This window comes from Phodopus roborovskii, unplaced genomic scaffold, assembly GCF_943737965.1.
Source record: "Phodopus roborovskii unplaced genomic scaffold, PHOROB, whole genome shotgun sequence".
Lineage (NCBI taxonomy): Eukaryota > Metazoa > Chordata > Mammalia > Rodentia > Cricetidae > Phodopus > Phodopus roborovskii.
In genome coordinates, this window is record NW_026126480.1 from 16,305,832 (window position 1) to 16,333,103 (window position 27,272).

At 49.6% G+C, this 27,272-nt stretch overlaps 2 protein-coding genes across 3 annotated transcripts; one reads left to right on the forward strand and one right to left on the reverse strand.

Annotated features, from left to right (window-relative positions):
* The first annotated feature begins 770 nt into the window (after positions 1–770).
* Positions 771–4,698, forward strand: Smpd1 (sphingomyelin phosphodiesterase 1). Its single transcript, XM_051192541.1, has 6 exons — positions 771–1,147; positions 1,499–2,271; positions 2,793–2,964; positions 3,141–3,217; positions 3,560–3,705; positions 3,835–4,698. The coding sequence occupies exons 1-6, from the start codon at positions 842–844 to the stop codon at positions 4,242–4,244; spliced, it is 1,884 nt and encodes a 627-aa protein (XP_051048498.1). The 5' UTR covers positions 771–841; the 3' UTR covers positions 4,245–4,698.
* Apbb1 (amyloid beta precursor protein binding family B member 1) lies at positions 4,698–26,660 on the reverse strand. 2 transcript variants are annotated; one of them, XM_051192540.1, is made up of 14 exons: positions 26,502–26,660; positions 18,830–19,564; positions 12,666–12,841; positions 12,512–12,568; positions 12,343–12,428; positions 12,169–12,232; positions 11,636–11,785; positions 11,146–11,273; positions 10,670–10,784; positions 10,437–10,521; positions 10,113–10,196; positions 5,666–5,781; positions 5,345–5,521; positions 4,698–5,263 (listed from the first exon to the last, which is right to left on the reverse strand). In XM_051192540.1, exons 2-14 carry the CDS (start codon positions 19,548–19,550, stop codon positions 5,096–5,098), a joined length of 2,127 nt encoding a protein of 708 aa, XP_051048497.1. In that variant the 5' UTR covers positions 19,551–19,564; positions 26,502–26,660; the 3' UTR covers positions 4,698–5,095. The 2 variants fall into 2 exon arrangements, with proteins under 2 accessions (XP_051048497.1, XP_051048496.1); XM_051192539.1 differs by lacking the exon at positions 26,502–26,660 and adding an exon at positions 26,157–26,317.
* Positions 26,661–27,272: the final 612 nt, after the last annotated feature.

Genomic DNA, 27,272 nt, shown 5'->3' on the forward strand with positions numbered 1-27,272 from the left:
TAGACAAAATTCCAGGCCGGGTGTTGGAGCACCAAGGTCCCACTCCTAGCTAAGGAGTTGTTAGCACTGGAGATAGCCTCACACCAAACAGCACTGCTCTTCTAGACGACCTGGGTCGAATTCCCAGCACCCACATGGTGACTCAAGATATCTATAACTCCAGTCCTGAGGGATCCTACGCCCTCCAGCAGGCACCCGATGCACACACATACAAAATATCCATACACATAAAATTATTATTAATAATAATGCGAATTTTTAACAAAAATAAAGGAGCATTAACAAAAACTGTAATGCTGTAAGGATGGCACTGCATACAGAAACCGAAGGGAGGGACCTCCGTGGCAGCTCAATAGCCACCCCAGCCCTCTCCCTAGTCTCACTTCCAAATTAAATGACCAACGGAGCCTGGTATCTATTCTAGGAATCTGAAGGTAAAAAACCAGGACCGAGAAGGCTCTTGGGAATCTTCTAAGGGCTTCCACCAGCTCCAGCCAGAAAGCACCGGGCAGTCCTAGAGCAGCAGTGGCTCAAAGTGAAGGCTCCGATCACTACAGACTGCACCAGCAGAGATGGGGCGTGGCAGGGGCAGGATCAGGGCCGGCCGATGAGCCCCTTTTGCCCCGCCCCCAAAGTTTTGACCACACTCCTCGCGGCTGCACTGGAAATAAGAGGAACAGGAAGGGGAGGAGCTGTTTTGTGGCTGGCTGCTGAGCGATCAGTCAACCACAACGAAGGGTAACCGAGTGTCTCCAGCGCTACCTGGGGCCCGAGGGCCAGCCAGGGCCTCGGCCTGTGGGGGCCGGAGGGACGATCCAGTCTGGTTCACGAAGCCTTGGCAATGCCCCACCACGGAGTGTCATCCGGCCAGGGCCACCTCAGAGCCGGCTGGGAGCTGAGGCTGGAGAGGTCCTTACCGTCACCGAAATTGGGACTCCTTTGGATGGGGCTGGGACTGACGCTGATGCTGGCTCTGTTTGACTCCACGGTACTCTGGACTCCTGCCAGAGCGTATCCTCTTCCTGCCCAAGGACATCCCGTCAAATTCAGTGCCATAGTGCCCCCGTTCCAGAATGCCTTTGTGTGGCGGAACCTCTCTTGCCCTGCCTGCAAAGTCTTATTCACTGCTCTGAACTACGGGTTGAAGGTGAGCGCCAGAAAGAAGGGTTGTGGTGGAATGCTGGGGGCAGGGTGAGGGGCACTCATCTGTCCCTGGTTCCAATATTTTCCTGATAGATGGTGCTTCCTATGTATACGTGTTAACCACTACCTCACTGTGACCTTTGTAAAGTAAGCGTAAAGGCAGTATCTTGAGAAAGCCAGCTGGCTAATCCTGGGCTTGAAATGATACCAGACCCTGAACTAAAGAGTAAGTAGGCAAGGGCCTGGTGCACCATATTACTGAGGTCTCTTTGTCATGGTGACACTGAGTTTATCGGGTGACCAGGGTTTACTTATACTGTCTCTGACCTCTCATCATTGGTTCCTTCCACCACAGAAGGAGCCCAATGTGGCACGGGTAGGCTCTGTGGCCATCAAGATGTGCAAGATGCTAAACATAGCACCACTAAACGTGTGCCAGTCAGCTGTCCATCTCTTTGAGGATGATATGGTGGAGGTATGGACACGTTCAGTTCTGAGCCCGTCTGAGGCTTGTGGCTTGCTTCTTGGCCCCTCCTGTGGGCACTGGGACATCTTTTCAGCTTGGAACATCTCTTTGCCATCAGTGCCGAAGCCACCCCCCAAACCACCAAGTCCACCAGCCCCAGGTGCCCCTGTCAGCCGAGTCCTCTTCCTGACTGACCTACACTGGGATCATGACTACCTGGAGGGCACAGATCCTAACTGTGCAGATCCACTCTGCTGCCGCCGCAGCTCTGGGTGGCCGCCCAACTCCCAGGCAGGTGCTGGGTACTGGGGCGAGTACAGCAAGTGTGACCTGCCCCTGCGAACACTAGAGAGCCTGTTGAAAGGGCTGGGCCCTGCAGGCCCTTTTGAGATGGTGTACTGGACAGGAGACATCCCTGCCCATGATGTCTGGCAACAGTCTCGACAGGACCAGTTGAGGGCCCTGACCACCGTCACAGACCTCGTGAGGAAATACTTGGGGCCTGTGCCAGTGTACCCTGCTGTGGGCAACCATGAGAGCACTCCGGTCAATGGCTTCCCTCCCCCCTTCATAAAGGGGAACCAATCTTCACAATGGCTCTACGAAGCCATGGCTAAGGCCTGGGAACCCTGGTTACCAGCTGATGCCCTTCGTACCCTCAGGTACTTACTGTTCATGGAAACCCAGGAAAGGAGGGAGATGGTGGAGGGGAAATGGAGGAGGGAACTGGGTAGGCTCTGTGTTAAACAGTGTTCCCGGCACTCTACTGCCCTCCCTAACCTGACCCCACCTTCCCTTTCTTATCTCTAGCCACCCTCTTTCCAGAGGGTGCAACCTCACCACAACCCAGCTTGTGTCTGCTTAGGGTGGCTCTCTCTTTAAAGTGAATTCCTTTCCCCTTTTAATATCTCCCATGTTTCTCAACTTGAGCAGGCTCAGAGCATCTCCTCTTAGAAAGGCCTTTGCTCTCTGGCTTCCTTGAATCTCTATCCTGAATTACTGGAGCTCTGTGAGCCTCCTTTACTGTCAGAGGAGCCCTATAATTACTGCTGCTTTGGTCTTCAACTAGGATGGGAGCTCCTGTAGGTGGGAGATGACATCATGTGTGCCTCTGCCTGGCACAGGACCAGGAGTGCAGGACTAGCATGTGGGGTATCGACACGTCTTGCTTACTTTGTTTCAGAATTGGGGGTTTCTATGCCCTTACCCCACGCCCTGGCCTCCGCCTCATCTCTCTCAATATGAATTTTTGTTCCCGTGAGAACTTTTGGCTCTTGATCAACTCCACAGATCCTGCTGGACAACTCCAGTGGCTTGTGGGAGAACTTCAGGCTGCTGAGAATCGAGGAGACAAAGTAAGGGGGGATGTTGTAAACCTGGTGATGTAGGTGCTGTGGGGGTTGGGGAGAGGCAGGCTGCAGTGGAGCTAAGACTTCCTGGAGTCACTCTCTGATGTCCTTCATAGAATCAACCCGCCCAAGGCTGTCTGAATCCTTCAATACTTTGATAACTCCCTTATTTCTCCCTTCAGGTTCACATAATTGGCCACATCCCTCCAGGGCATTGCCTCAAGAGCTGGAGCTGGAATTATTACAAAATTGTAGCCAGGTAAAAAGATAGAGGACTTGGGTGTGGAGTTAGGGTTGAAATCCCCTCAAGAGCAGGGTGTGTTGGCACACACCTTGAGGCGGAGGCAGGTGGATCTCGGTGAGTTCAAGGCCAGCCTTTCTACAAGTGAGTTCCAGGACAGCTAGGACTATACAGAGAAACCTGGTCTGGGGGGCGGGGCAGAAAGAAAAAACGAAAAGCAATTTCCTCGAGCACCTCACAATCTTTGGGGCAGAGGAGCCACTTAGCAAGTTGGAGAACAGCCACCCTAACTCCTCAGATCCACCCACCCTCATTTCTGTGCTCCTACAATCTTCTAATGTTCACTGTATCTCTGGCCAGGTATGAAAACACCTTGGCTGGTCAGTTCTTTGGCCACACTCATGTGGATGAGTTTGAGATCTTCTATGATGAGGAGACTCTGAGCCGGCCGCTAGCTGTAGCCTTCCTGGGGCCCAGTGCTACAACCTACATCAACCTTAATCCTGGTGAGTGAGGCTGAAGAGAACATTCCTTATCCTAAGGCAGGTGTGACAGAAAGGGATGGAAGCCAAGGGAAGTCTTTCCTAGAATTGCCTTTGTTCCCTTTTTTACCACTCAACCTTCCTTTCTTGCAGGTTACCGAGTGTACCAAATAGATGGAAATTACTCAGGAAGCTCTCATGTGGTTCTGGACCATGAGACCTACATCCTGAACCTGACCCAGGCCAATGTACCAGAAGCCACACCACACTGGAAGCGCCTCTACAGGGCTCGAGAAACCTACGGACTTGGAGATGCACTGCCTGCTTCCTGGCACAACCTGGTCTACCGCATGCGGGACAATGAGCAACTCTTCCAGACCTTCTGGTTTCTCTACCATAAGGGACACCCGCCTTCAGAGCCCTGCGGCACACCCTGCCGCCTGGCCACTCTTTGTGCCCAGCTCTCAGCCCGTGCAGACAGCCCTGCTCTTTGCCGCCACTTGATGCCCAATGGGAGCCTCCCAGATGCCCACAGCTTTTGGTCACGGACTCTGTTGTGCTAGTGTCCCAGGGCCCAGAGTGGGGAACATTAGTCCCTTAGGAAAGGGACTCATTCCTAAGCACTGTTGAGTCAACCTGGCAAAAACTTCTGGGGAAGGAGCCCTGTCAGACCAGGGGGCAAACCTCGTGGAGAGCTTGTTTGGCTGGATTTGGGGGAAGGTTTGGCTGCCCTACCTATGCCCAGTATCTGGATTCCCCCTGAGGCTGATGTCTTCTCAGGGCCACAATGCTGAGGTCTCAGTGCTCTGAATAGCCAGACAGGAGCTGTCGCCCCAGGCCTGTGCCATCCAACTGAATCCTGCACTGCTATGTGATCCTGCAAGGCTATTAAAATAAAAGAGACTTGGACTTCAGATTCCACTGTCCCAATTTCTTCTTCCCAAACAGGCAGGGCAAAGGGAGCCTGGTAGCAAGAGCGTGGCTAAGGAGTTCACATGAGCACAGGGAGACACACAGCAGCGCAGACAGACTTTATTAGTGATATCAGGACAGTGGAGGTGCCCACAGGACAGGGGAGAGGGGATCCATGCCGAGACCAGTCACCTACTGCCCCTGCTGGGCCTTTGAGGGTGGGGCCTGGCTTGGACCAGTTCCTCCTGCTCCACCTCAAACAATGGGGATAGAGAGCCCAGGGCTGGCCTTGCTTCTGGCCCCTCATGCCATCAGTCCAGTGTAATGACTTCTGTGAAGTAATTCAATTTCTCCCAGCCCCTAGGTAGGGAACCCCAGCTACCGAGGAGGGGCTGCCTGGGGGATGTAAGGTCCAGGGACAGCATCCAGGGCCCCTACCTGCCCCAAACCCTTGTGTTCCCTGGGGCCCAGCACAAGCGGGTAGAGGAAGGGTGGGAGTTCTTCACGGAGTCTGGGATCCTAGACGTTTGGGCTTGAGGGAACCCCACAGCGACTGAACACCCCTGCGGACAGTCCACCCTACACGTCTGGCAACTGACTCTGCAGGAGGTGCTGGGAGGCAGGAGGTGGAGGTCTGGGAACGAGCATCCAGACACTTCTGGTAGCGGAGCTGCAGAGAAGCAAAGGGGCAGTCAGTCTCCATCTTAGCCCCTTAAGGTCATACTGCTATCCCACCACCCCATCTACTTACCATGCATGCAGCCTGCACAGCCTCAGAGAGGCTGGCAGCATTGGGCTCGCACCAAAACATGTGGCAGCAGAAGGAGGCTGGGCCGGCAGCCATGATGAATGCGAAGGTGTGCACATCTCTGCCCACAGCCAGGAAGGAGAGGAACCTCACTCGACACTCCCCCAGCACTGCCTCTGTCTGCAGAGGAGGCACCCAGTTAAAAAGGAACACCCCCTAGCCCTGTGCCCCAAGGCACACCCTTCTTATTGCCAGCTTTTCCCCTGACTCAATTCCCCTCTATGGCCAAGTTCAGTCACACTTTCTCCTACCCCAATCCTTTACCTGCTGGTGCAAGATGGTGAGAGTAGCAGGGGCCACACTGACATGACTTGGGGTCCACTGTTCACGGCTACTGGAGGACAGGACTGACTCCAGGGCCCCATTAATCACATCTACCCCTGGAAGATACAGACAGCATACAGTACTTAGGGTAGAAGGAGACAGCCGAGATCTGCCTGTCAAACTCAGGGACCAGCTGCATTCCCACCTCACCAGCCCATGGCCTGAGGATGCTACTAAGTATTCCTCCTTGACTTCAGTGACTCCTGACCCTTTCTTGCTTTCCCTATCCTGAATCTCCAGCATGGTTTTCTTCCCTGATTCTCTCTTCCTCCAGCCCCCTGAATGGATGGACCCCTCCGCATAGAATTCCGACTTCTCCATCTATTACCATGGACATTCAAACATTGCATGGCTCCTTTCATACAACAGTGGCTTCTAATCAGCCAGGCTATTCCTCCCTCTCCAAACCCAAACAAACCTTTTAAAATTATTTATTTATTTTTATTGTATGTGCATGGAGGTCAAAGGACAACATGCAGCAGTCAGTTCTCTCCTTCCATCATGTGGGTCCAGGAGATTGAACTTAGAAGTAAATGCCTTTACTAGCTGATCTACCTTCTGGCCCTGTTTTTTCATCTGTTTGGATTGGGTTGCGTGCTGTTTTGTTTGTGAGTCAGGGCTTCACTGTGAGTTCAAAATCTGGCCTAGATATGGAGTCCAGGCCAGCCAAAGTTACACAATGAAACCTTGACGTGAAAACAGGAGTACCCATTGGGAAAGGAAAGGGCTAGGCAACTGGGGCGGTTGCAATGGTGCATGACTTCCCAGCACTCTGGAGGCACGGGCAGGCAGATCTCGGTGAGTTTCAGTCCAGCTTGGGCAGCCAGGACTATGTGGAAAGACCCTATCTCAAAACCAAAACCAAACAAAAACAAAACATACACACACATACAAATCAATCAATCAGTAAGTTCAACAGGAGTGGGAAGAGAAGAGATGGTAATTGAGGGTGAATATGAACAAAATACATTATGTGTATGTATGGGGATGCCATAGTGAAACTCATTATTCTGTAAAACTCATATATGTTGATAAAAACATAAAAAAAAATTGTCTCTTTGGGAATGGTGGTACACATTTGTAATCTCAGCACTTCCTACAGAGACAGGATGAACTATACTTAGTGAGCTCCAGGCTATCCACGGCTACATTGCAGGACCTTGTCTCAAAAACCAAAATCAAACAACCCTATAATGGTCTCCTCAACTTTAAACTGTTTTTAAACACCTATAAAATACCAGACATGGAAGGCAGTCAGGAGGATCACCACAAGTTCAAGATCAGCCTACTCTAAACAACTTTCAGTAAGAGCTCCTTGTAGAGACAGGTGTGTGTGTGTTGAGGGAGGAGGGTGTTCAATTTGAGTGGGAAGGGTGCCCTGGAGGACAGTACAGTGTGTGACTAACAGCCAAGTCTCCAAGGGCCCTTTTCCAGTGCCCATCTTAGTATTCCTGATTACCATCCTGGGTCTCACCTAGAAGGCCTTCTCCTGGGCATGGAAAACACACTCTTTTTCGTTGATTTGGTTTGTTTTTTTTTTTTTTTTTGTTGTTGTTGTTGTTGTTGTTGTTTAATGTGTGTGTGTGTGTGTGTGTGTGTGTGTGTGTGTGTGTGTGTGTAGCTCTAGCTGTCTTGGAACTGTCTCACCTTCCCGAGTGCTGGGACTCATGAATACCACACCTGGCTTCAGAGAAGGTATCTTGTAACCGAGGAAACCCTCTTTCTTCAAGGACTATGGTCATCTCAAGTACAGAGACCAAATGTAACTGGATTCTGTTTCCCAGTCTTAACATAGTTTATTTGCTGAAGATACATAGGAGGGAGGGGTATCTGAAATGGTACACTAAAGGCAGCATGGGAAAATGCACGGAAATGGAAAGTCTAACAATGCGGCAATGCACAGGAGGATGACGACACAGGAAGGAGCAGATGGGCAGAGTCACGCTCACTGCAAGGGCCTCAAAAGCAAGGCAGAATGGTGTGATATCTAAGACATTTAAAGGGAAGCAATGGGAAATTTCAAAGTTCATGGGGGTGGGAGAATCATCAGAGTCAAACTAAAGAATATGCAGATGATCTTGGGATGGAGCCTGACTTCTGAGTCTGGCAGGGTTGAGGAAGGTGATCTAGAAAAAGGAAGCTGGCTAGGTGTGGTGGTGAGCACCTTTAATCCTAGTTCTTTTGAAGCAGAGGCAGGTGGATCCCTGAGTTCAAGGCCTGCCTGGTCTACAAAGAGAGTTCCAGGACAGCCAGGGCTGTTAAAACAGAGAAACCCTGTCTTGAAAAAAAAGAAAGAGGAAGAGAGGGGAGGGGAGAGCAGGCAACTGAACAGGGCAGTGGTGTGTATGCCTTTAATCCCAGCACTGGGGAGGTAGAGGTAGGTGGATCTCAGTGAATTTGAGGCCAGCCTGGTTTATAAAGCTAGTTCCAGGACAGCCAGAGCTGTTAAGAAACCCTGCCTCTACAAATAAAATAAAATAAAATAAAATAAAAGCAGCTGAATTTCATAGCTCAGGGTTAAAAACCTGCATTCCTATTCCCCTTATCCTTTTGTGCATTTTCCCCCATACCAGCTGTCACTTTCAAATCTACTATGCAATGTACTCTCTATTGTTTCTCTCCCCTTGCTAGAATATAATCCACTCCAAGGCCAGAATCATGGTCAGTGTTGTTCACTGATATATGTTAAGAATTAAAACAATGCTTGATACAAGTAAGGTATGCAAAAAATAATCTACTGGATTATCTGACAGGATAGCCAAGGATTGCTTTGGCACTGTGAGGTCCTGCATACAGTGTCAAATGAAGCAGGACAGTCATGGGTTGGGGCTTGTAACTGGAAGATCCAATTGGATTTAGAAATTGTGGGTAAGAAAGGAACTAAAGCCAAGCAAGTCCCCGGGTCAGCTATCCATTTCTCTTCTCTGCAAACCTGCTTTCACCTCCAGCTCCAATCCTGTTCTTTCATTCCTCCTTTCTTTTCTTTCCTTCCTCTCTTCCTCCTATTTTGGTTTCTTTTGGAAGCAAGGTAGCCCAAGCTAGCCTCAAGCTTATAATTCTCTTTCCTCTGCCTCTCTAGAGCTAGGATTGCAGGAATGCACCAGGATGTTGGGGCTCTGTCTTTTACCATGATATCCTTCATTCCTTGGAATCCTCCCTTTTCCTCCTCCCACCCCTTTCATGCTTTCATTGTCCTGGAGGTGTCAACTTCCTCACCCAGATATTAAACACTGGAGACTAGGAAGGTAGGCCTAACCTATTTTCCCTTTCTCACTTTGGGCTGCCCATATTCTGGTGCCAGCCTCCTCCAGACTTAGATTGGCTGTCACTAAAACCTAATGATGCCCAAACTTCTATCTCAAGTCCAGATCTCTGCTTTCAGCTATGGACAAGACCAATGAGCCTAGCTGCCAACCTGACTCCCACTTAGTTTGTCCAAAGGTGTGTTGAATTTGGCATGTTTAAAATTAAACTCACAATCCCCATACCCAAACTAACCTTTCTGCCAGTGCCTGCTATTTTTAGAGAAAGGCACCACTATCTCGTTAGCATTCAGCTATCCAGCCCGATGCCGAGTAACCCTTAATGACTCCTTCAAGTCATTTTTAATGCCTTTGCTTTTCACCCTACTGACAACTAGTCACCAACGCCTACTGGCTTACCCCTTTTCAACCCTGCCATTGTCTAAGACGCTCTCATTGCAAGCTTCCATGAAAGTCAAGATCTTCCTACATTCCCTACATCTTCTTCCATTTGTTCAACATCTTTCTTCACAGTACAACTAATACTGCAAACTTTACTATATTCAAACCTGTTCAAGAACTATCCTGAAACATACAGTCTGGAGCAGTGTCAAGTGTTTCCCCAAAGGCCCATGTGTTAAAGCCTTGATTCCCCAGCTCATAGTGTGACTGGCAGCTCTAGACCCTTGAAGAGATAGGACCAGCAAGAGATCTGTCCCTGATCTCTTCTTCTTTTTTTGTTTCCAGAGCATGAAGTGAATGGCTTTTCTGAGCCATGGGCTCCTGTGTGATGCATCACAGACAAAGCCAACCAATCATGAGCCCAGTGCTACACTAATGCCAGGTGTTGCCAGCCACTCAAAAACCTACCTCCCAAACCCATCAAAACTTTTCCATAGGATGGGGTAAGGGGGAGAAACTCAGCATTAGTCCTGTGGTAGATGTTCACTGAAACATGCTCTCTGGAGCTACAGGTAGGACACAGGGCAAGGCTAGGACAGAGCTATAGGGAGATAGGATAAATTCTGAATGGCAGGGATCTCCACATATGAGATGGGTCAGAAGAAGAAGCCCTAGAAAGCACAAGGTTGGGACAGAGCTCTAGGACTGAGGGGGTGGTCCCTGAGGGAAGAGGACACACATACCAACAGGTTTAGCAACAGGTACATTCCCCAGGTAATAGACTTGGAACTTCTGTACCAGCTCATTCTTAGGTGCTGGGAATTCCACTGTGGGAAGAAAAAGAGGGTCAACTGCTCTCATAGCTTACAATACCAGTGCATACATAAACTGTGCACTTGCCCAGCCAAGTCCTCACCCCTCTTCCCCGCCTCCCCCTACTTATGGAATGTAAAGTATCCCATCTCCATGTGCTGTGTCTATCTGTCCAGGAACCTGTGCCTCTTCTTGGGTGACCTCATCTTAACTAACAAAGCTAAGCTGGGGCCTTGAGAGGCTATAGCACTCACCTTGGAAAGGGACATCCACAAGTTTAGAGTGGTCCAAGGAGAGTCCATTTACCAAGCAGCGAGCATTGCGTCGTTCAGACATGATCTGAGGAATGAATGAGGATGGGGAGGTGGGACCTGTTAGAGCTACATTGCCCTGAAGATCCCACCGCACTACCCACCAACTCAGCAACGCTACCCACGCCCTTCTACAGCAAAAGTCACAGCTAGTCCAGGGAGTGGAGGGGCCGTGCCTTGGAGCAGATCTCATGCAGGCTGGTGGCGATGTTCTTGGCAGGTGCCTCACAGCGAAACACGTGGCACTTGAGCATCTGGGTCAGCTTATCACGAGCTACGTAGGCAAAGTCCCTGTTGGGGGAGGGTCAGCTCAATGTCTCCTAGAACCATCAAGTGCCAAGCCTGGCCATCATTCCACCCACATCCTTTCTGTCCATTGGCAGCTCCTAAAGGGTTTCTGCCCTGGTGTTCTATAGGTTTTTGCCTTAAGGAGCTGAGGAGGACAGATAGGCAAGCATGCTGGGGTGGGAAGGGACAGTAAGGGAGCCTAGGTCCAGGTGTGGGAGGGGGCACAGTCAAAGAAGATGGACATTAATACCTCTCTCTGGGTCCGGCAGCACAAGAGAGCCAAAGGACAGATTAGAAACGAGGATTCTGACTGCTGGATGGATGAGCCTCCCCCACCCCACAAACTCCTGTGCCCTGTGCCCACCTTCCACTGTCCCGCCCAACGCCCCACACACGAATGCTGACGATGGGCTGGGCATGAAGCAGTGCCTGGCTCTGTGGCTCCACCAGCTTTAGTGTCTCATCCTCCAGCTGGAGCAGCAGATCCTTTCCCTGCAAGCCCAAGAGGCAGGACTCAGTGGTACCCAGTGGGAAGGTGGCAGAGATCTGCCACCTCCAGCTCAGGGCACATGAGCCACCACTGGGGAGGAGCAGGGCTTGTTTAACTATCAGACCACCCACCTGTGGGCCTTACTCTAATAAAAGTCCTCCCACAAGCTTTATTATCCTCATCACCGTTAGGACACCAACCCTCACGGCGCCAGGCTGGGGTTACCATCCCACAGGGCTACTACTTAACCAATATCCACTCCTGTGTCCTCACAACCCTTTCCGAGAGAAGCCCGATCCTCCCTACCTCACAACTCCCTGCACACTCCCACAGTTCCCCCCACCTCATCAGCTCAGGCTCTCACCTCTCCCCAGCCCCCAGACATTGGGTCATGTAGATTGTTTTTGTGGTAAGAGAGCTGACGGATACAATTGTTGACTGCCACACTGCTGCGTCCAGGGGCCAGCTCCTCCTCGGTCATCTCCACCCAGCCCAGAGAGCGCACGGCGAAGCACTGCCAGACACAGAAGAGGGCCCAGGTAGTCTGAGATGGAATTGGAGGTGCCCTGGGCACAGGACAGAGGAATTCCTGACTTGAAACACAAATGGCAGGGTGCATTCTGAACTAAGATGGAAGCACCGCACACAGAACATGGGCAGAAGAGACACCTGCTGATCCAGGCCTCCAGAGTCCCCAGGAGATCCTTGGGTCAACTGAGTTAAATAGTGAAGGTGGCAGAAGAGTGTTCACTCAGGCACACTGCCCTCTGCTGAAACTGGGAAGAACTCCTCATTTTGTGGCTTTGCCTAGACCACAGACACCCTTATAACACAGCATGAGGGCCTGACCCCCATACAAGGGCCTGCTTACAGAATGGATGTTGGTCTTGAACAAACCTTGATCCCTGTGTTGGCATTCCGTTGGGGAAGCTTCTCCTCCTCTTGGGGCAATGGCTCTGGGCTGGAGGCAGATGGGAACACTTGACACAGAACCCCTATTTTAGGAATTACCCCAATACCCCTTCCACATAGACCCAGCCTAACCCTAGCCCACTGCATCTGGTGACTCACCTGAGGCTCTGAGCTGGGAAGGGCAATGTCCCCTCTTCAGGATCCTTCAGTCCCAAATCCATTGGGGCCTCCTCACTGGGTTCATCCTTTGAAAAGGGAATGAGGAATTAGGGTCAAAATGATGTCCCTTCTCCAGTTACCCTCACAGTGAAGCTGGTCCCTTCATTACCTTCCAAAACTCTCCTTCCTCAAAGCCTTCTTGGTGAGCAAAGCCCGTCCAGGTGAGCTGGGGGAGGAATAGGTGTAGTGGTGGCAATTTCATTCTGTCCTAGAAGCACAACCCCTTCCACCCCGGCATAGAACAAGAAGCCACCGGGCCTCACCTGAGATTCCTCTTGTGGGCTGTTCCCCTGTGAAGGGGAGGCCCGGCCTGGGGGCTCCCACTGGGTGGTCCCTGTTGGGATGTGCCAGTAGTAGGTCCCTGAGGTATCCTGGACCCTCATCCATCCAGCCGGCAGATCGGAATCCGTCTCGAAGGCGTTGGGGTTCCAGAAGGAATCTGCCAGGTAGGAGGCTAAGTGAGGGTCAGCCCATCCAACAAGCAGTCAGTAGATGCCCAGTCCCCTTCCCAAGACCCCATGGCTGAGAAGAAGGAGCCAGTGAAGGGACAGAATAATTCCTGTTGCTTCTAGAGCAAATCACCAGTGGGGAGCATGGCTCAGGTCTCCTCCTGGGCCCTGCTGCTGCCTAGTGTGGTCACATGGAGGGAAAAAAGAAAACAGGGAGGAAAGAAAGAAGGAGGTTGAGTGACCCCAGTTCACCTCTTCATATATCATGCATATCCATATGGCTGGCTATATGAAGGTGCACACACTGACAGCTCTTGCACAAACCCATGTGTACAGATCCACAATATAGGTAAGCCCTACCACACACCTCTATAGACAGTGCACAGCACTGTATAGATAGTGCACAACACACATAAAAATCTGGAAGGTATCACATACAGACGTACCTGTGAGTTCAGCAGCAAACAAACATAGCAATACCAGTTACATACGTGTAGAGCTATGTATGTATATAACTATATTACCAGCCCTGCCACACAGATGTGTGCATATCACACCACCAACGCCTCCCAACATATGTGTGGGTACCACACATACAGGTGAGGACACACTCAGACACAATATATCATCAATCCCTGGCACCTCTGTGCAGACACCACACGCGCGCGCGCGCGCACACACACGCACACACGCACACACACGGGGGGGGGGCAAATATATTATGCACATACACATAGACCATATATCTGTGATATACACCCTTCCTCTCCTGGATCTTATCACTCCAAACCTGCCAGGACTATGTGCCCTTCTCCTCTGTTCTCTTTGCCTGCCCCGCCCCACATCACACCCAGCCCCATGCTGCCCCTCACCTGGACTGTTGTCCTGCAGGATGATGGCCAGGAAGAAGTCCTGGGAGAACATGGCGCTTACTCCCTGCCCCTCCTGCCTCCACCCTCCCTCCTCACATCCCCTCCAGCCCAGCCAGCTGGGCTCACAGCCTGGTGCTGGGCTGCAGAGAAAAGCTCATCCCGCCCCCTTCTCACCAGGGCAGAGCTTCTGCCAGGCAAGATCCTCCTCCGCCTGGAGTTCTAGAGGGAGGGGCCAAGACCACCATACTAGAGAACCTCCTTGGGATAGAGATGGACTACGAAGAGGAGCTCAGGAGACCCCAGCTCTTCCTGCTCTTCTTTCCTTACCCTGGCTCCCCTCCCCAATCCTGAATCTCCATCCTACCCTCCAGTGGTGACATCAATGACACAGTTAAGCCAGTCTCACAAACACCAGGAGGCTCAGCCTCTTGGGAACAGCTCAGACACCTGGGGCCCTACAGAACCTATAGTGTTCAACATAAACAGGGTGTGGCTTCCAACCCTCAGGGATCCCTCCCCTATCTAGACCCTATCCAGCACTTTCAACTAAAGGGTGGTCTTCAAAAGCCTGAGCCCCAGCAAGCTGGAGGATTTGAGGCTTCCCAGCACCACCCCCCTCACCTGCCAGGGCCCAGCTAGGCTGCAGCGTCTCCTCGGCAACGGCAGCACCACCGGGATGGCTGGGAGCGCCCAGACTGCTGACGTGCTTCCCGTTACCAAGGAAACCAGGAATCCTGACTGGTCCAAGAGGCAGCACTGAGGGACAGGCAGTCTCAAGACCCAGGCTGCTAGGTACCAAGCCACAGAGGGGCTGGGAGTGGGTGTGGCTATGCCAAGGTGTTTCTGCACCTGATATAAGTCATTCAGACAAGGTGCTTTGCCATCCTCAGCCTGCAAATGAGGTAAGTGCACAGACACCCAATGAAAGAGGGTTCTTTGTGCCCATCCACCTTCTAGGCAGCCATCACAATGTCTCCACCCTCTACTATCCCACTCTATTGAGGCCTGGCAAATATGTGCTCCCCCAGATCCTCCTCCAACAACCTTCAGGATTTTGCTGCTAAAACCTTCCAGGAACACCAACCCTCAAGGGCCCTTGCCCTCCCCAGCCTGCTTTATGGTGGGTCAGGCATTTCTGGAATCTAGGGGCCAGTTTACTGTTTCCCCGGACTGAGTCATGCACACCAATCCATCTGCCACCCCTGTCAGCCTGTGCCTTCCTGCTTCACAGAGCTTCATCCTTCCGATCTGTCCTGGAGGGGGCAGCTCCTCCCGGCTTGACCATCTGGAAAGCCCTTCTGGAGCTTGGCACATCTCTCTCCAAGCACAACCCACCTGGGGCCTTTGCTTCCATACACATGCATTAACTCCACAACCGTACACTTTCCTGCAGGCACTCACATGAATCCAAATATCCCCATGGCCATCCCTCCCTCGCTCCCTTCATTCATCCATAAATGCCTTAGTGGCTTAGGCAAGCACACTAGTTTGCTCAGGAGACATGATTTGAGTACTGCTCTCCTCCCTTCTCCCCTGTGCCACATCACTACTACAGTCTGGGCAAGCAGCCTGTTTTAATGTGGTTGTGCAGAAGCCTCTCAACTGGTTACTTGTGTCTCCACTATGGGCCTGAATGGTTCTTAGGAGACGCCAAACTAATCAGGTTACTCTCCAGTTTAATACTCTTAGCTGCTCTCTCATTACCCTCAGGATAAAATCCAAACCCCCTCCACAGGTTTTATGAAGAGCCCCTAGTTTTCTGTCTCTCGGCCTTGCCTCTGACAACTTCCCAGCCCCCTTATCTCCCTGCCAGGGTTCTAGCTATTACTCACTCCACCTTCAGACAACAGTGTAAAGGGAATTCTCACTACTGACCCACTCTTCCCCACTCCCTCAGGCAGGCAAGGCGCCCTCCCCCTGCTGTCTACCCACCTGCTTGTCACCATTTATTATGACTGTCTATTTCTGTCTCCCCACTAGACACTCGGTACTCACTCAGTACTGAGAGGTTAAGAACATCTTTGTCCTCTCTGATATATCCTCAGCATTTAGGACAAGGCCTAGCTCAGAGTGTGACTCCAACACAGGTAGTAAATTCATTCATTCATAATCCATTCACATAATTCACTCAATTCACATAGTTCATTCAATCAACAACTCCTTTGTGGAGATCTTAAAATGGGAAGGAAAAAAAAAAAAAAAGACAACTTTTGTTCTCTTCTACCCCATTTCTACTTAGCAGAAACCCACCATCTGCAGCTCTAATAGAAGCAACACAGCTAAGAAAGAGCAAACAGTAACTGGATCCCTCCTACCCTTGAGGCTGGCCTAATAACACCCCTGCCTCCAACAACTTCTGGACTCCAGGACTGGATGGATGGATGGGTCTCCTCTCACTACTCCCATGGCCTGCTGAGATCACTGGCCATGCCCAGCACACCCTTAGTTCTTCTGTACTGCTACCCTCTGACCTCAGAGGGTCAGAAACATGGCCACCGTTGACAACTCCAGGAGCCACTAAACAAACAGGCCTCTACTTGGCCAGTGACTCCTGCCCAGGGTTACAAGCTAAACCAACTGTAATCTGCAGTGATTTGAGCCTCAAAGAGATATGTATGACCTGCACAGCATTTCTGAAAACCCAGAATTATTTCCTGACATTTAAAAATTAGGAAAGTTTAGCAGGGCGTTGGTGATGCATGCCTTTAATCCCAGCACTCGGGAGGCAGAAGCAGGTGAATCTCTATGAATTTGAGGCCAGCCTGATCTACAGAGCTAGTTCTAGGCCAGGATCCAAAGCTACACAGAGAAACTCTGTCTCAAAAAACAAACAAATAAATAAATAAAATTAGGAACATTTACATTGGAATCTAACTTTCAGTGTGTACATCTTTTCTCTAAACTTAATCCAATAAGTAAGTAGCTTGGATAAAACAAAAGATGCTCCCTTTACAGAGGAGGGAGACACTAGCTACCAAGCCACTAACATCACACAAGGAGAAACAATAAGACTTTCCCTTTGAAAAGGTACCACCTATGAGGTTTCCTCCTCAAAAAAACAAAACAAAACAAACAAACAAAAACAAAAATCAAAAAGCCACCAAATCTGAATCCAATCAAGGCTCTAGAACTATCTACTAGTTTGCAAGAAATCCAGGAGAAGAAGATGTTCAAAACCATTTGGAAAGAGAATCTAAATAAAGTTCAGATCACGGAAAACTCAGGACAGAAAACACAGTATGCGTGTAATCAACAGAAAAATAAAGGGAGATCTTATACACATTAAAAGAAACTTTAGAGCAGGCACTGTGGCTCATACCTATAATCCCAGCACTCAGAAGGAAGGGCAAGGGCATCATCACCAGGTGGAAGCCAACCCAGCCTACACAGCGAGTTATAAGTTCTAGGTTATCCAAGACTATAAGGTGAGTCCCTAACTAAAACAAATAAATAAATAAAATAAAAGAAAGAGGAAAGGAAAAAGGAGCCAATTCTTTAGGTAAAGGCATTTGCTGCCAAGCCCAATGACCTGAATTCAATCCCCTAAACCCGCAAGTTGGAAAGAGAGAACCGACTCCTAAAAGTTGTCCTCTGACCTCCATAAGCAGAAGCATGCATTTAAAACAAACCAAAAACCAAAAACATAACCATTGTGAAGCTATTTGGATATCATTCATATAGTTCTCATCTTTTCAAAAAGCTAAGTGGGATAGTTATTAGACAACTGGGAGCATGTTAACATTAAGCAAGCATTTGATAATATGAGTTTCTTTCTAGAAACATACAGACAAATATAGGCAAAACAAGTCTGGGTATATAGGTATGGTAGCTCATGACTACAATCCCAGCACACTAATGTAGAGATAAGGACCCAGCAAGTCTAGGGTCAGCCTAGGCTATAGAGTGAGACTCTCCAAAATAACAAAGCAAAGAGAAACAAAGCAAAACAAAAACCAACCTAGACTGAGGCTGAGAAGTAAATAAGGTATTGATATAGCAAGGTCAATTATGCATTGACACTTATTAAAAATGGGTGATGATTAAGTTAGGCTGTTATCTCTACTCCTGTGTACACTTGAAAACATTGTTAGGCTTTTCAAAAAGGTCTGGCTAAAATGCAGGTATCTAAAATGTAGTTCCCCTGCCAGGATCCATTTAGTAGGGGTATAGATACTGTTAGTACCTTGAGAACACAAAGTCAGTGTCTGTCTCTCCATCTGTCTTTCCAGGCACAGAACCCAGGTCAAGTATGCTAAGCAAATGACCTACTGTTGACTTGTATCACTCCCACCAAAGCTTTTCTTATATTTCCACCCTCAGATCTTCCAGGCTGTAGCTATAGCTATAGTAAGGAAATCTCTGCTCTGTAAAACATTAGCAAATGCAGAGTCTCTTTATTAAACAGATCACATTTAGTGATTAATCTTTGTTCTCTAATATTTATCTCCCCAGAAGGAAGCACACCTTTACTTTGTCCCCTAACTTTTAGCCAGCATCTCATTCCTGGCAAAATGGCATCCTTGCAAAGGCATGAGGTCCATAAGCAGAAACTAACCCTCCCACTTTCCAAAGGTCGTGCTCCCTCTAGACACAGACATGACAGTTAAGAGGGCACACTCTCCCAAGTCCACCTTAGTGCTGTGCTGTGAATAGAGCTCACTCAGGTCCAGACTCAGATCTGCTTTAGCTCTTGGCTCTGTTATGATACAGGGCTGTTTGTGACCCTCAGGAAGCTATTAAGCTTGTCTGGGCCTCTTTCTCATCATTTGTAATATGGACATAGAAAGAGTATCTATGTCATAGCATTATTCTAATTAGTAAGTACCATAATGCTGACCAGAGGATCAGTTTCTTAGTAAGTGCTCAATAAACCACCTAATCTTCACATCAACCATGACAGCACATATGATAAATAGATCCACCCTTCATGACATGCGTGATGGACAGACCTATCAAACTATCCAAGCACCCTCTGACCGAGAAAATGTTGAACTGAGAAATCAGGCTCTGCAACTCATGCTCAGGTTGGCCCTGGCTTTTGAACAAAGAAGCCAGACTTCTGACCCCATTCCCTCCCATATTGCCACATCTAGCTTCACAAGGTACCTGTATCCTCTGGGGAGCCATAGGAGGGGCTGCCCTGTGATAAGGTGGCCCAGCTTGAGTCCTCGTCACTGGCTGCACTGTTCCGCATGCCAAATAGGAGGCTAGCACTCTTGCTATGTTCCCGGGGACCATCTGTGAGGACCTGGGGCTCAGAGGGGACTTCCACACTCCCCAGGGGCTCAGGCATCCCTGGAGGAGAAGATAAGTCCTCTTCCTCATCTTCTTCCTCTTCATCTTCATCATCCTCCTCAGCTTCCCCTGCTGCCTTCTCCTCTCCTTCATCTGGTCCCTGTTCCTGGGTGTTGATGATCAAGCTGGGTCCACGAAGCCCTCGGTTGGTTGCATTGTGAGCAGAGAGCTCCAGCTCAGAGTACAGATGCATCAAGCCTTTGGGACCCAAGGGTGCTGTCTCAGCCTCCTGGCTGGCCTCTTCTGCCAAGGTCAAGGTCACATTTCGGTTCTGGTCTCGGTGGGCCGTGGCAGCCCTCCGAAGTTGGTTCTGGCCTTCTTTTAACCACTTGGCATTGGCAGGGCCTGGTTCAGGCACACCACCCTCCCCCATAGCATTGCGAAGGTCCTTGGGTACCACAGCTGTGGCTTGCAGCTTGGCGTTGAGCAGCTGGTTATGGGCAGCGTGCAGGGGCAGGGGGAGGCTGAGTGCAGGGCCTCCGTGGCTGTTAGCATTAATGGCCGATTGGCTCAGGGACGATGGAACGGACATGGCCTTGGTAGATCCTGTGAGGCAGGGAGGAGAGACTATGTTGAGTGTTCCTGTTTCTGATCTTAGGTCCTGTCCCTCATCTCCTTGTACTTGTAGGCCAGCACACACCAATCCATGACCCATGAGCTATATTTCCCTCAGACACCTGTCCCTACAGCCCCACCTCCATCACAAGCCAGGCCCAGCTCTGCAATCTAGCCCTTTCCCTGGCATTCTGGGGCACCACAGTACTGCCTGCTTTCTCTTCACTACCAAAAGCAGAGTGTCTGCACAATGGCTCTCTGTGCATCCTCATGCCCCACTTGACCAGCCGGGGCTCACTGTGCCAGGGACACAGCCAGCATAGGACAGGCTCGTGTGTTTTGGATACTAGACACTGACTATCTCCTTTCCCTCCTGCCATGGTGCTATCTAGGGGCCCATCACTGCCAGTCCCCTAGGCTCTTCATAATAAATCACTAATATCAGCAATCCCTAAGCCCATTCTACAATAAGGACTGGTTAGACAGGAATGATGGGTGTGTAGAGATGGCAGACATTGTCCAGGAGAACAGGTCACAGAGGAAGGGCCTTCAGCTCCTGTTCTTGGCTATAAAGAGCCTAAGTATAAACAGTGCCTGTCTGTGAAATATCTCACCTAGGGCACCAGTCTCCCCTGCCAGCCCTTAAAATGCCATGGTCCCCTCAGGAGCCTCTGATCGGGAACCTTCAACCTTTCAGGTCTTTGTCCAAGGATCACTACACATCTATTTTTAAATTGCAGGCTAGCTCTCCCTAGCTCAGTAACCCCATAGTCTTCCCAGGCACGGACCACCATCTACCAAGCTAATTTATCATTCGTATTTGTTTACTGGTCTCCTCATGGCTAAATTCCATGTTGGTCAGGATTTTGTTCTATTATTGCTATTGTTGTTATTATTTACAATACAGTAGCCCCAGCCTCCAGCAATGTCTTGGTACAGAACAAGAAGCAGGAGCCCAGAAATGAGCATTCAGTAAGTGAGGGCACAGCCTGCTCTCACATCTCCCTAGACCCCATTTTAGCCTCTCCTCAGAAAACTTCATTTCACGCTCTGGATCTGTCTGTGTCAGCAGTGGGTTGTGGTACCTCAATCACACTCTTCCGAGTCTGCATAAGGTTCAGTGTCAGCCACTTCTCAGGTGTCTTTCGCACGAGCCCCAACCAGGTTCTAAGTATGACCTATCTTCCCAGGGTCCCTGGACCTCCATCCAAGACCCAATCAACCCTTCTGGCTGTCACTGCCTGTTCTGGCTCTTCTATGAACCCTGCTTTCCTTGGAAACGCCCCACACCAGTTCTTCCTCCTTGACCAACCACTACCCAATCCCTACCACTCTCAATTCTCACTGCAATCCCTCCCCTAGCCAAGCCCACTGTCGCTCTCCCTCCCAATTACTTCACCCAAAGCTCTCTCTTCCTACTGGACCCTTGCTCAGCACACAAGACCCCCACCGTGCAGCTCTTCTCCTTAACATGCCCCCATATCCTCATTCTCTAGCTGAGGTATCTGACCCTGGCCCTCCTGTCTCAGTGTCTTCTCTGCTGCCCATACTGAGTGTGGGTATTACAGTGTACCTGAACAAGGCTCCCCCATCGCTCAGGTTTGGCCCAGGATCCTGAGATAAGAGCCACAGTCTGCATTTCTACCATTTCTAGCTCCTGAGAATCTAGCAGGATGCTGGAAACACTTGTACAAAATAAATGGAAAGAGATTTCTGTCCATGTGTCTGCCTCACCTTCCCCTTTAACTAACTGCTGGTCTGAGCAGGGTGGCTCCACCTGGACTGTGGGGAAATTCATGGTCGCTGGAATAAATGAAGAGGAAAAAATAGGCAGTTCTGTCTCCACCCAGAACCACAGTAATTTTCCAAAAATGGAAAGCAGATTGTGTCACACTCCCTGGTTGACAAAATTAAAGGGCTCACCGCTGATTTTAGGGTAAGATATGAGCTCAGTTTACAAGATACCTGAGAGGCCACTGCAGCCAACCCCTAGCACCTCTAGCCCATCCCCCTACACACCTAATACTCAGCCACATGAAGTATGGGAGGTTCTGGAACACATCAATCAAAACCCGAGTCTTTGTTTACACTCTTCCCTCAGCCTGGAATCCTCCCCTTCTTGTAAGAACCTCTTCTTGTATTTCAAGCCTTTGCTCAGCTGTCAGGGCTCCCAAGCAATCTTTCCTGATCTTTCCTCACTTAAAAAGGAACATCCCCTTTCTGTGCACCACAACACCCAGTATCACATGCAATCAGAATATATGAAACTCTGTCTTACTCGGTATTTCAATTCCATCATTAAGGATAATATGTTGTGTGTCTGCCAAAGTGGCCAATGTGTGGAAGGGGAGAGATATTGGGGAACTAGGGGCCTGCAAGCGTGGAACTGGCTGGGAACAGACACCTAGAAAGTTTGTATGGCCATCGTAGGCTAGGGTAGGTAAAGATGACCTTAGGGAAGGTACTGAGAATGCTGAAGGAGCCCCAACAGGGAGGACGAGACAGAAGTCCCAGTCAAGTAAGGCTCAGGTTTGTGAACAGGAAGCAAGAGAACACACTTAAACCAATGCCCTGCTTAAGGACTGTTCAGTAGCAGCATCTTACTGAGACCCCATGCTTCTGGACAGCTCACAGGACTACAGGGATGGTAAGTTCTTCTCTGAAGCAATGGTGGACAAAGCCATGTTTCTAGGTCAAGCTGGGGGTGACTTTCATAACACCTGGTGTACCTGGACAGAACACGTTTGCTGACACTGGGTCAGTAAAGAGCCAGGTTGACTTTCAGGCAGCCCTGACCATCAGGGAACCAGGGCAAAAAGCAGTTGAAGTAAGATGGGGAAAGTCTGTTGTATGTGCTAAGGCCAAGCTTTCTAGCCTGAGGCAACCTGGCCACTACCTTCTTACTTTATGAGAACAAAAAAATAACTAGTTACCTAGTTTCTTCAAGAAAAGAATAATCCAACTTCTTTCTCACTGGGATTATCCACACTTTTTTATCTCAAAGGATAAACATGGCTCATTAGGTAAGGGAGCTTGCCAAAATGCCAGAAGACCCGGAATTTGATCCCCAGGACCCACATGGTGGAAGGAGAGAATCAATTCCATAAACTGTCCTCTGATCTCCATACCTTCATATCTTCACTGTGGTACATGCACACCTATATCCCCCACCCCCAGACACACACACATATAATTGTATGGGTTCTGGCTCAGGGCATGAAGCTAAGCAGGGCCTCGAGGTAGAGACTAAGAGGAGGGGTCACAAAGCTGACATTATACCATCACTGAGTGGAGTCCTGTCCAAAGCCAGGGGTCTTCCAATCTGATATCCAGGCATTGTACTAGGCATGAGGGGGGGGTGTTTAAACAATAGAAAATGATTCCTGCCCTATGTCACACTCTAGGGAGTAACTGCACAACTCCTTACTGCACAGTAGGACACAAACCTCTAGAACAATTCCTGGCACCTATATATACTTTCTTCTTTTTTATTTTAATTATATTTATTTCTATTTTGTGCATGGGCACACCTTTACCACAGCAAATGTGTAGAGGTCTAAGGACAACTTTCAGGAGTCTGTTTTATCCCTCTGCCATGTGAGGCCTGAAGACCCAACTCAGGTCATCAGGTTTGGTGGCAAGCACCTTCATCTACAGAGGCCATCTCCCTGGCCCACGAATAAGCACTTTTTATTGGTGGGAACAAATAGCTGATAGAGTGATGGTACAGTAATGGAGAAAGAACAGGACATCACCAGAACCTGGTGCTTACTGCATCTCTAGAAATGAAGCCTGCTTGCACATCAGTAGGAACTCTCTTGGACTAGTCATCAAATTCACAGAAGAAAGGGAAGTCATCTGTTGGGGAACGTCCTCAAACACCCAACTGAATGAACATCTTTTTTTTTTTTTTTTGCCTAAAACCAAGTGCTGTGCCTACTGTTTAGATCCTCTCAACATAAGAACAAAATATTTCTTGACCTGCCCTACCCCTAAGCTCGGTGCTCTCTTTTCTCCCCATACTCACTGCTGCCATTTCCTCTCTTCCCTTTTGGTTTTCTAACTCTGCTTCCATTCTCAGTAAGAATCAGTAACACCACCTACTAAGGTCAACATAGCCCCACAGCATTTACTGCAGTGGATGCCTGGTGACCACGTGTGCTTTCAGCAGACTTCAACCCCACGGGCCCTCATCCAGTGTTCATTCATGGCTCCCATGCTCTATGTTCCTGGATTTCGTCCCACGCATCTGGCTACTGTTTTTTTGGCCTGTTAGACTTCCTTGCTGGCTCATCTTCCTCTCAGCCATTACAGGCTGAGTTTCTCACAGCTCTTTCTTATGCCCCTTTATCTTCCTTGTTCTGTACTCAATAGAAGTATCCATCCGTGCCCACAGATTCAGTTATCACCTATACAATGATGATTTCCAAATTTTAAGCTCCCTCACCTGAACTCCAAACCGTACATTCAACTCTCTACCCCCCAAACACCACCTACCTATCCTAAATGCCACTCAAACTAATAATTCATTCATGTTTCTCATTCCTGTCCCCCATCTCATTCTCTTTTAGGGGGCATGAGGTGTAATGACCACACATTCTGTTGTTCAGTGGTTTACAATCCTAGATGCATGTTTCACCCTTGCTGCTAACCATTCCCAGACAATGATCACACTCTGAGAAAAAACTCTGGACTTATCTATCACTATCATCTGCAACCTGTGCCAAAGTCAATGACCTTATGGCCAAAATCCTTAGCATTGTCCTGATAGCTTGGCTAAGCCTTCCTTCCCTCTGGCCCGAACTCTTATCATTGACCTCCCCAACCTAAGCAGCTTTCTTTGATTCCTGGAAGGTGCCAAGGTCTTTGCTCTACATGATTTCCCTTCAACCCATTTCCGGAACTTCATTATCCCAACATTCCCTTTACATTTTAGTTCAAACTAAACATTCCTCAGAGAAATATTCCCTTGGCCCCTCCTCTCTTATCCCTTCAGCCAGCCTAGCTTCTGTTCTTCAGGTCTTCCAAAACACCAAGCACCGTGACTTCCTTCATGATGTCTATTCACTCTACAATGTCATTTCTATTTGTCATCCTTCATAGACTATCATTTCTCTATGGACAAGAACCCAGTCTATTTTGTCCTTTGGTTACATCTTTAGTGCCTAATGCAGTGCCTTGTAGATTGAGGTGCTCAGATCTTATTTGTTGAATGAATAAATGATCAAATGCATTTTAAAATGACCATTATGAATGCTATGCTGACAATAGCTAAGAGGGGATAGGCAGTGGAGTGCTATTAGAGCAGTGGGGGAGAAGGTCTAGATTAAGTTTGGCAGCAATTGGAATCAAGTGAAATTAACAGACCTGAGAATTATTGAAGTAGTGGGCAAGACAAAACTTGGTGAAATTATCTGTCACGGGGGAAAGGGAGAATGTTGTTCAGAACCTGAACTGAATGGACAGTTGTCATCTTGGGGGTTGAGGGAGCAGTAGATACAGAAGTAATGTACAAGGAGAACAAGAGACGTTAATTAATTCACCTTGTAATCTATAGGTTTGGAATTCCCATTTGACGTTCAAAAAGATGCCAAAGGATAGTTGCGTGTATATATAAGTTTGAATTTCATTATCGTGGTCTGTGCCAGACAAATAAATTTGGGACTTGACAGCTAATGTATTAAATTTGAAGAATTAGAAATAGAGGAAATGGTAAGGGACAAAGGGTAGAGTGAAAGAATGCGGCTCAGGACAGAATCCAGGGCTAAATATGCAGAGAAAGAAGAGAGGGAGAGAACACCAGAGACTGAGAAGCAGGAGTCGACAGTGCCTAGGAAAGAAACCAGGAAAACGCTTCAAGGAGACTGAACTGACACAAACCAGCTGAGCACTATTCAACGGTAACAGGCTCACAGCAATGTGTCCATTGGAGTTACAGGGAGGGCTCCAGTGACCTTGCCTGGAAGCTCCGGTGGATGTCAGAGACAGAAAGGAGTGGATTTTAAAATGAATGGGAAGTTGGGGGTTCAGAATTGCAATAGACAAACAGGACTCAGACGAAGCAGGGAATAACCTCTGAAATGGAGAGAGAAAGTGCTCCTAAGAGCACTCTAGTCACTGTTAGGCCTCTCGGGCTGAGATGAGAACCTCACCGGCCCCAGGGCACACCCCTCGGTCGCTGAGGACAACAGAATGCAGCTTGACAGATCCCGGGACCCAAGACTCTAGGCTGGAATCGTGCGGCCTTGCTCCTTTCCTGCTCCAAGTCCCCTTCTCAGCACTAGACCTCCCCTCCCCCACTCTTCCACCGCCCCTCGCTTTGCCCCCCTCCCACCCCATTTCAAAGCATCCTATAGGATCAAGAAGCAAAGCTATGGGGAAGGGGTCGGTGTGACTATCAAAGTGACCCCCGCAGAAGGCGGTCTGCAGGCCCACAGTAGGAAGGTGGCGCTGGTATGGGGTAGGGGGATCAGGCCTGGCCCAGTGACCTAGACCTCTGCGAGGAAGGGGCTGCAAGGGCTGCAGGCTGCTGAGGCTGGGGATCCCGCTCCCACAGCTGGGCCGGGTCAGGGGCAGCTTCTACCTGTGCGGCGAGGCCCCAGGCCCAGGTAGCGAAGGTGGCTCAGGCTGCAGGTCTCCCGCTCCGCCGCAGCTTCTCCATCACAACATCCCCCGCCCAGGAGCGCGCAGACCGCGGGGCCGCGCCCCGAGCGGCGGAGTCGCGCACGGGAGGGGGAGGGGCGCCATCTTGGCCGGGGCGGGGCGCGCGAGCCTCTGCCAGCCGCACTAGCTGCAGCTGCCCCAGCCGCACCCTGCAGACCCTAGGCCCTTCGCGAGCCCTGCGGCCCATGCTTCCACCCTAACCCGCATGGCTGCATCCAGCTCCAGGATCTCTGCCCAACTCTTCCCTTCCATACCACCGACTCACCCTTCGCGTCCGCGAGGCCCTGGCCCTGCACAGACGCCGGGAGACGCGACTGGAGCTCTGAGCCTGATTCCCACTGGGGCGGTGCTGAGACCGCGGCCGCGCCTCGAGAGGCTGGCAGCCGGCTGCTCTCAGGCTCTAGTGGCAGCACCCCCTGACGTCCTGGGGATAATAATAGCGCGTATTTATTGACCGTTTACTCTGTGCCAGGCTCCATGTTCAACCGTTTGCATGCATTCATCCTCAGATCAGCAATGTGCAATCCTCACATTTGTTATTCTCGGATTTGAAAGGCAAGTGCTGACATTCTGAAGGGTAATAAGGACTTGCCCCCAGTCACAGAATAAGTGGTTCAACTAGACCAGAATTAAGATATTTCTTAACACTCTACCAGTGCCTCTGAATATAATACAGCCCTCAATCCCAGCTCCTGGTCAGAAATTCACTGGAGCAAAGTGGAGAATGAGAGTGAAAAATAGAAGGAGGACCTGCTGGGTGCTTGCTAGATTCCTGTTCCCTGCAAGCCCTGCATGGGTAGTGAGGTAGGTCTTAGCGGTCAGATCGCTGACCTAGATCCCATCCAGACCAAACGGGGGCAGAACCCCTAAGAGCATGGTCCCCTGAATTTTAATCTGTGTAGTCTGAATTTACTGAACAACTGATTGGAAATGCATCTAAGTCTAATGGTACCCAAATCTAAATTCATTATTTCATATTGTGTTCATCTTCTAAGGAATTTCCCAGAAGTGGAAAAGGAAAAGTATACACACACAC

Excerpts from the sequence above, each read along its gene's own strand:
- Apbb1 (XM_051192540.1), bottom strand. The coding sequence starts at position 19,550 with ATGTCCGTTCCATCGTCCCTGAGCCAATCGGCCATTAATGCTAACAGC. Across the intron at positions 10,785-11,145 it reads GTTGGGCGGGACAGTGGAAG|GGACTTTGCCTACGTAGCTC; the intron begins GTGGGCACAGGG and ends CTCCCCCAACAG. Across the intron at positions 10,522-10,669 it reads TGCATGAGATCTGCTCCAAG|ATCATGTCTGAACGACGCAA; the intron begins GCACGGCCCCTC and ends TTCATTCCTCAG.
- Smpd1 (XM_051192541.1), top strand. The coding sequence starts at position 842 with ATGCCCCACCACGGAGTGTCATCCGGCCAGGGCCACCTCAGAGCCGGC. Across the intron at positions 2,272-2,792 it reads GATGCCCTTCGTACCCTCAG|AATTGGGGGTTTCTATGCCC; the intron begins GTACTTACTGTT and ends ACTTTGTTTCAG. Across the intron at positions 3,706-3,834 it reads CTACATCAACCTTAATCCTG|GTTACCGAGTGTACCAAATA; the intron begins GTGAGTGAGGCT and ends CCTTTCTTGCAG.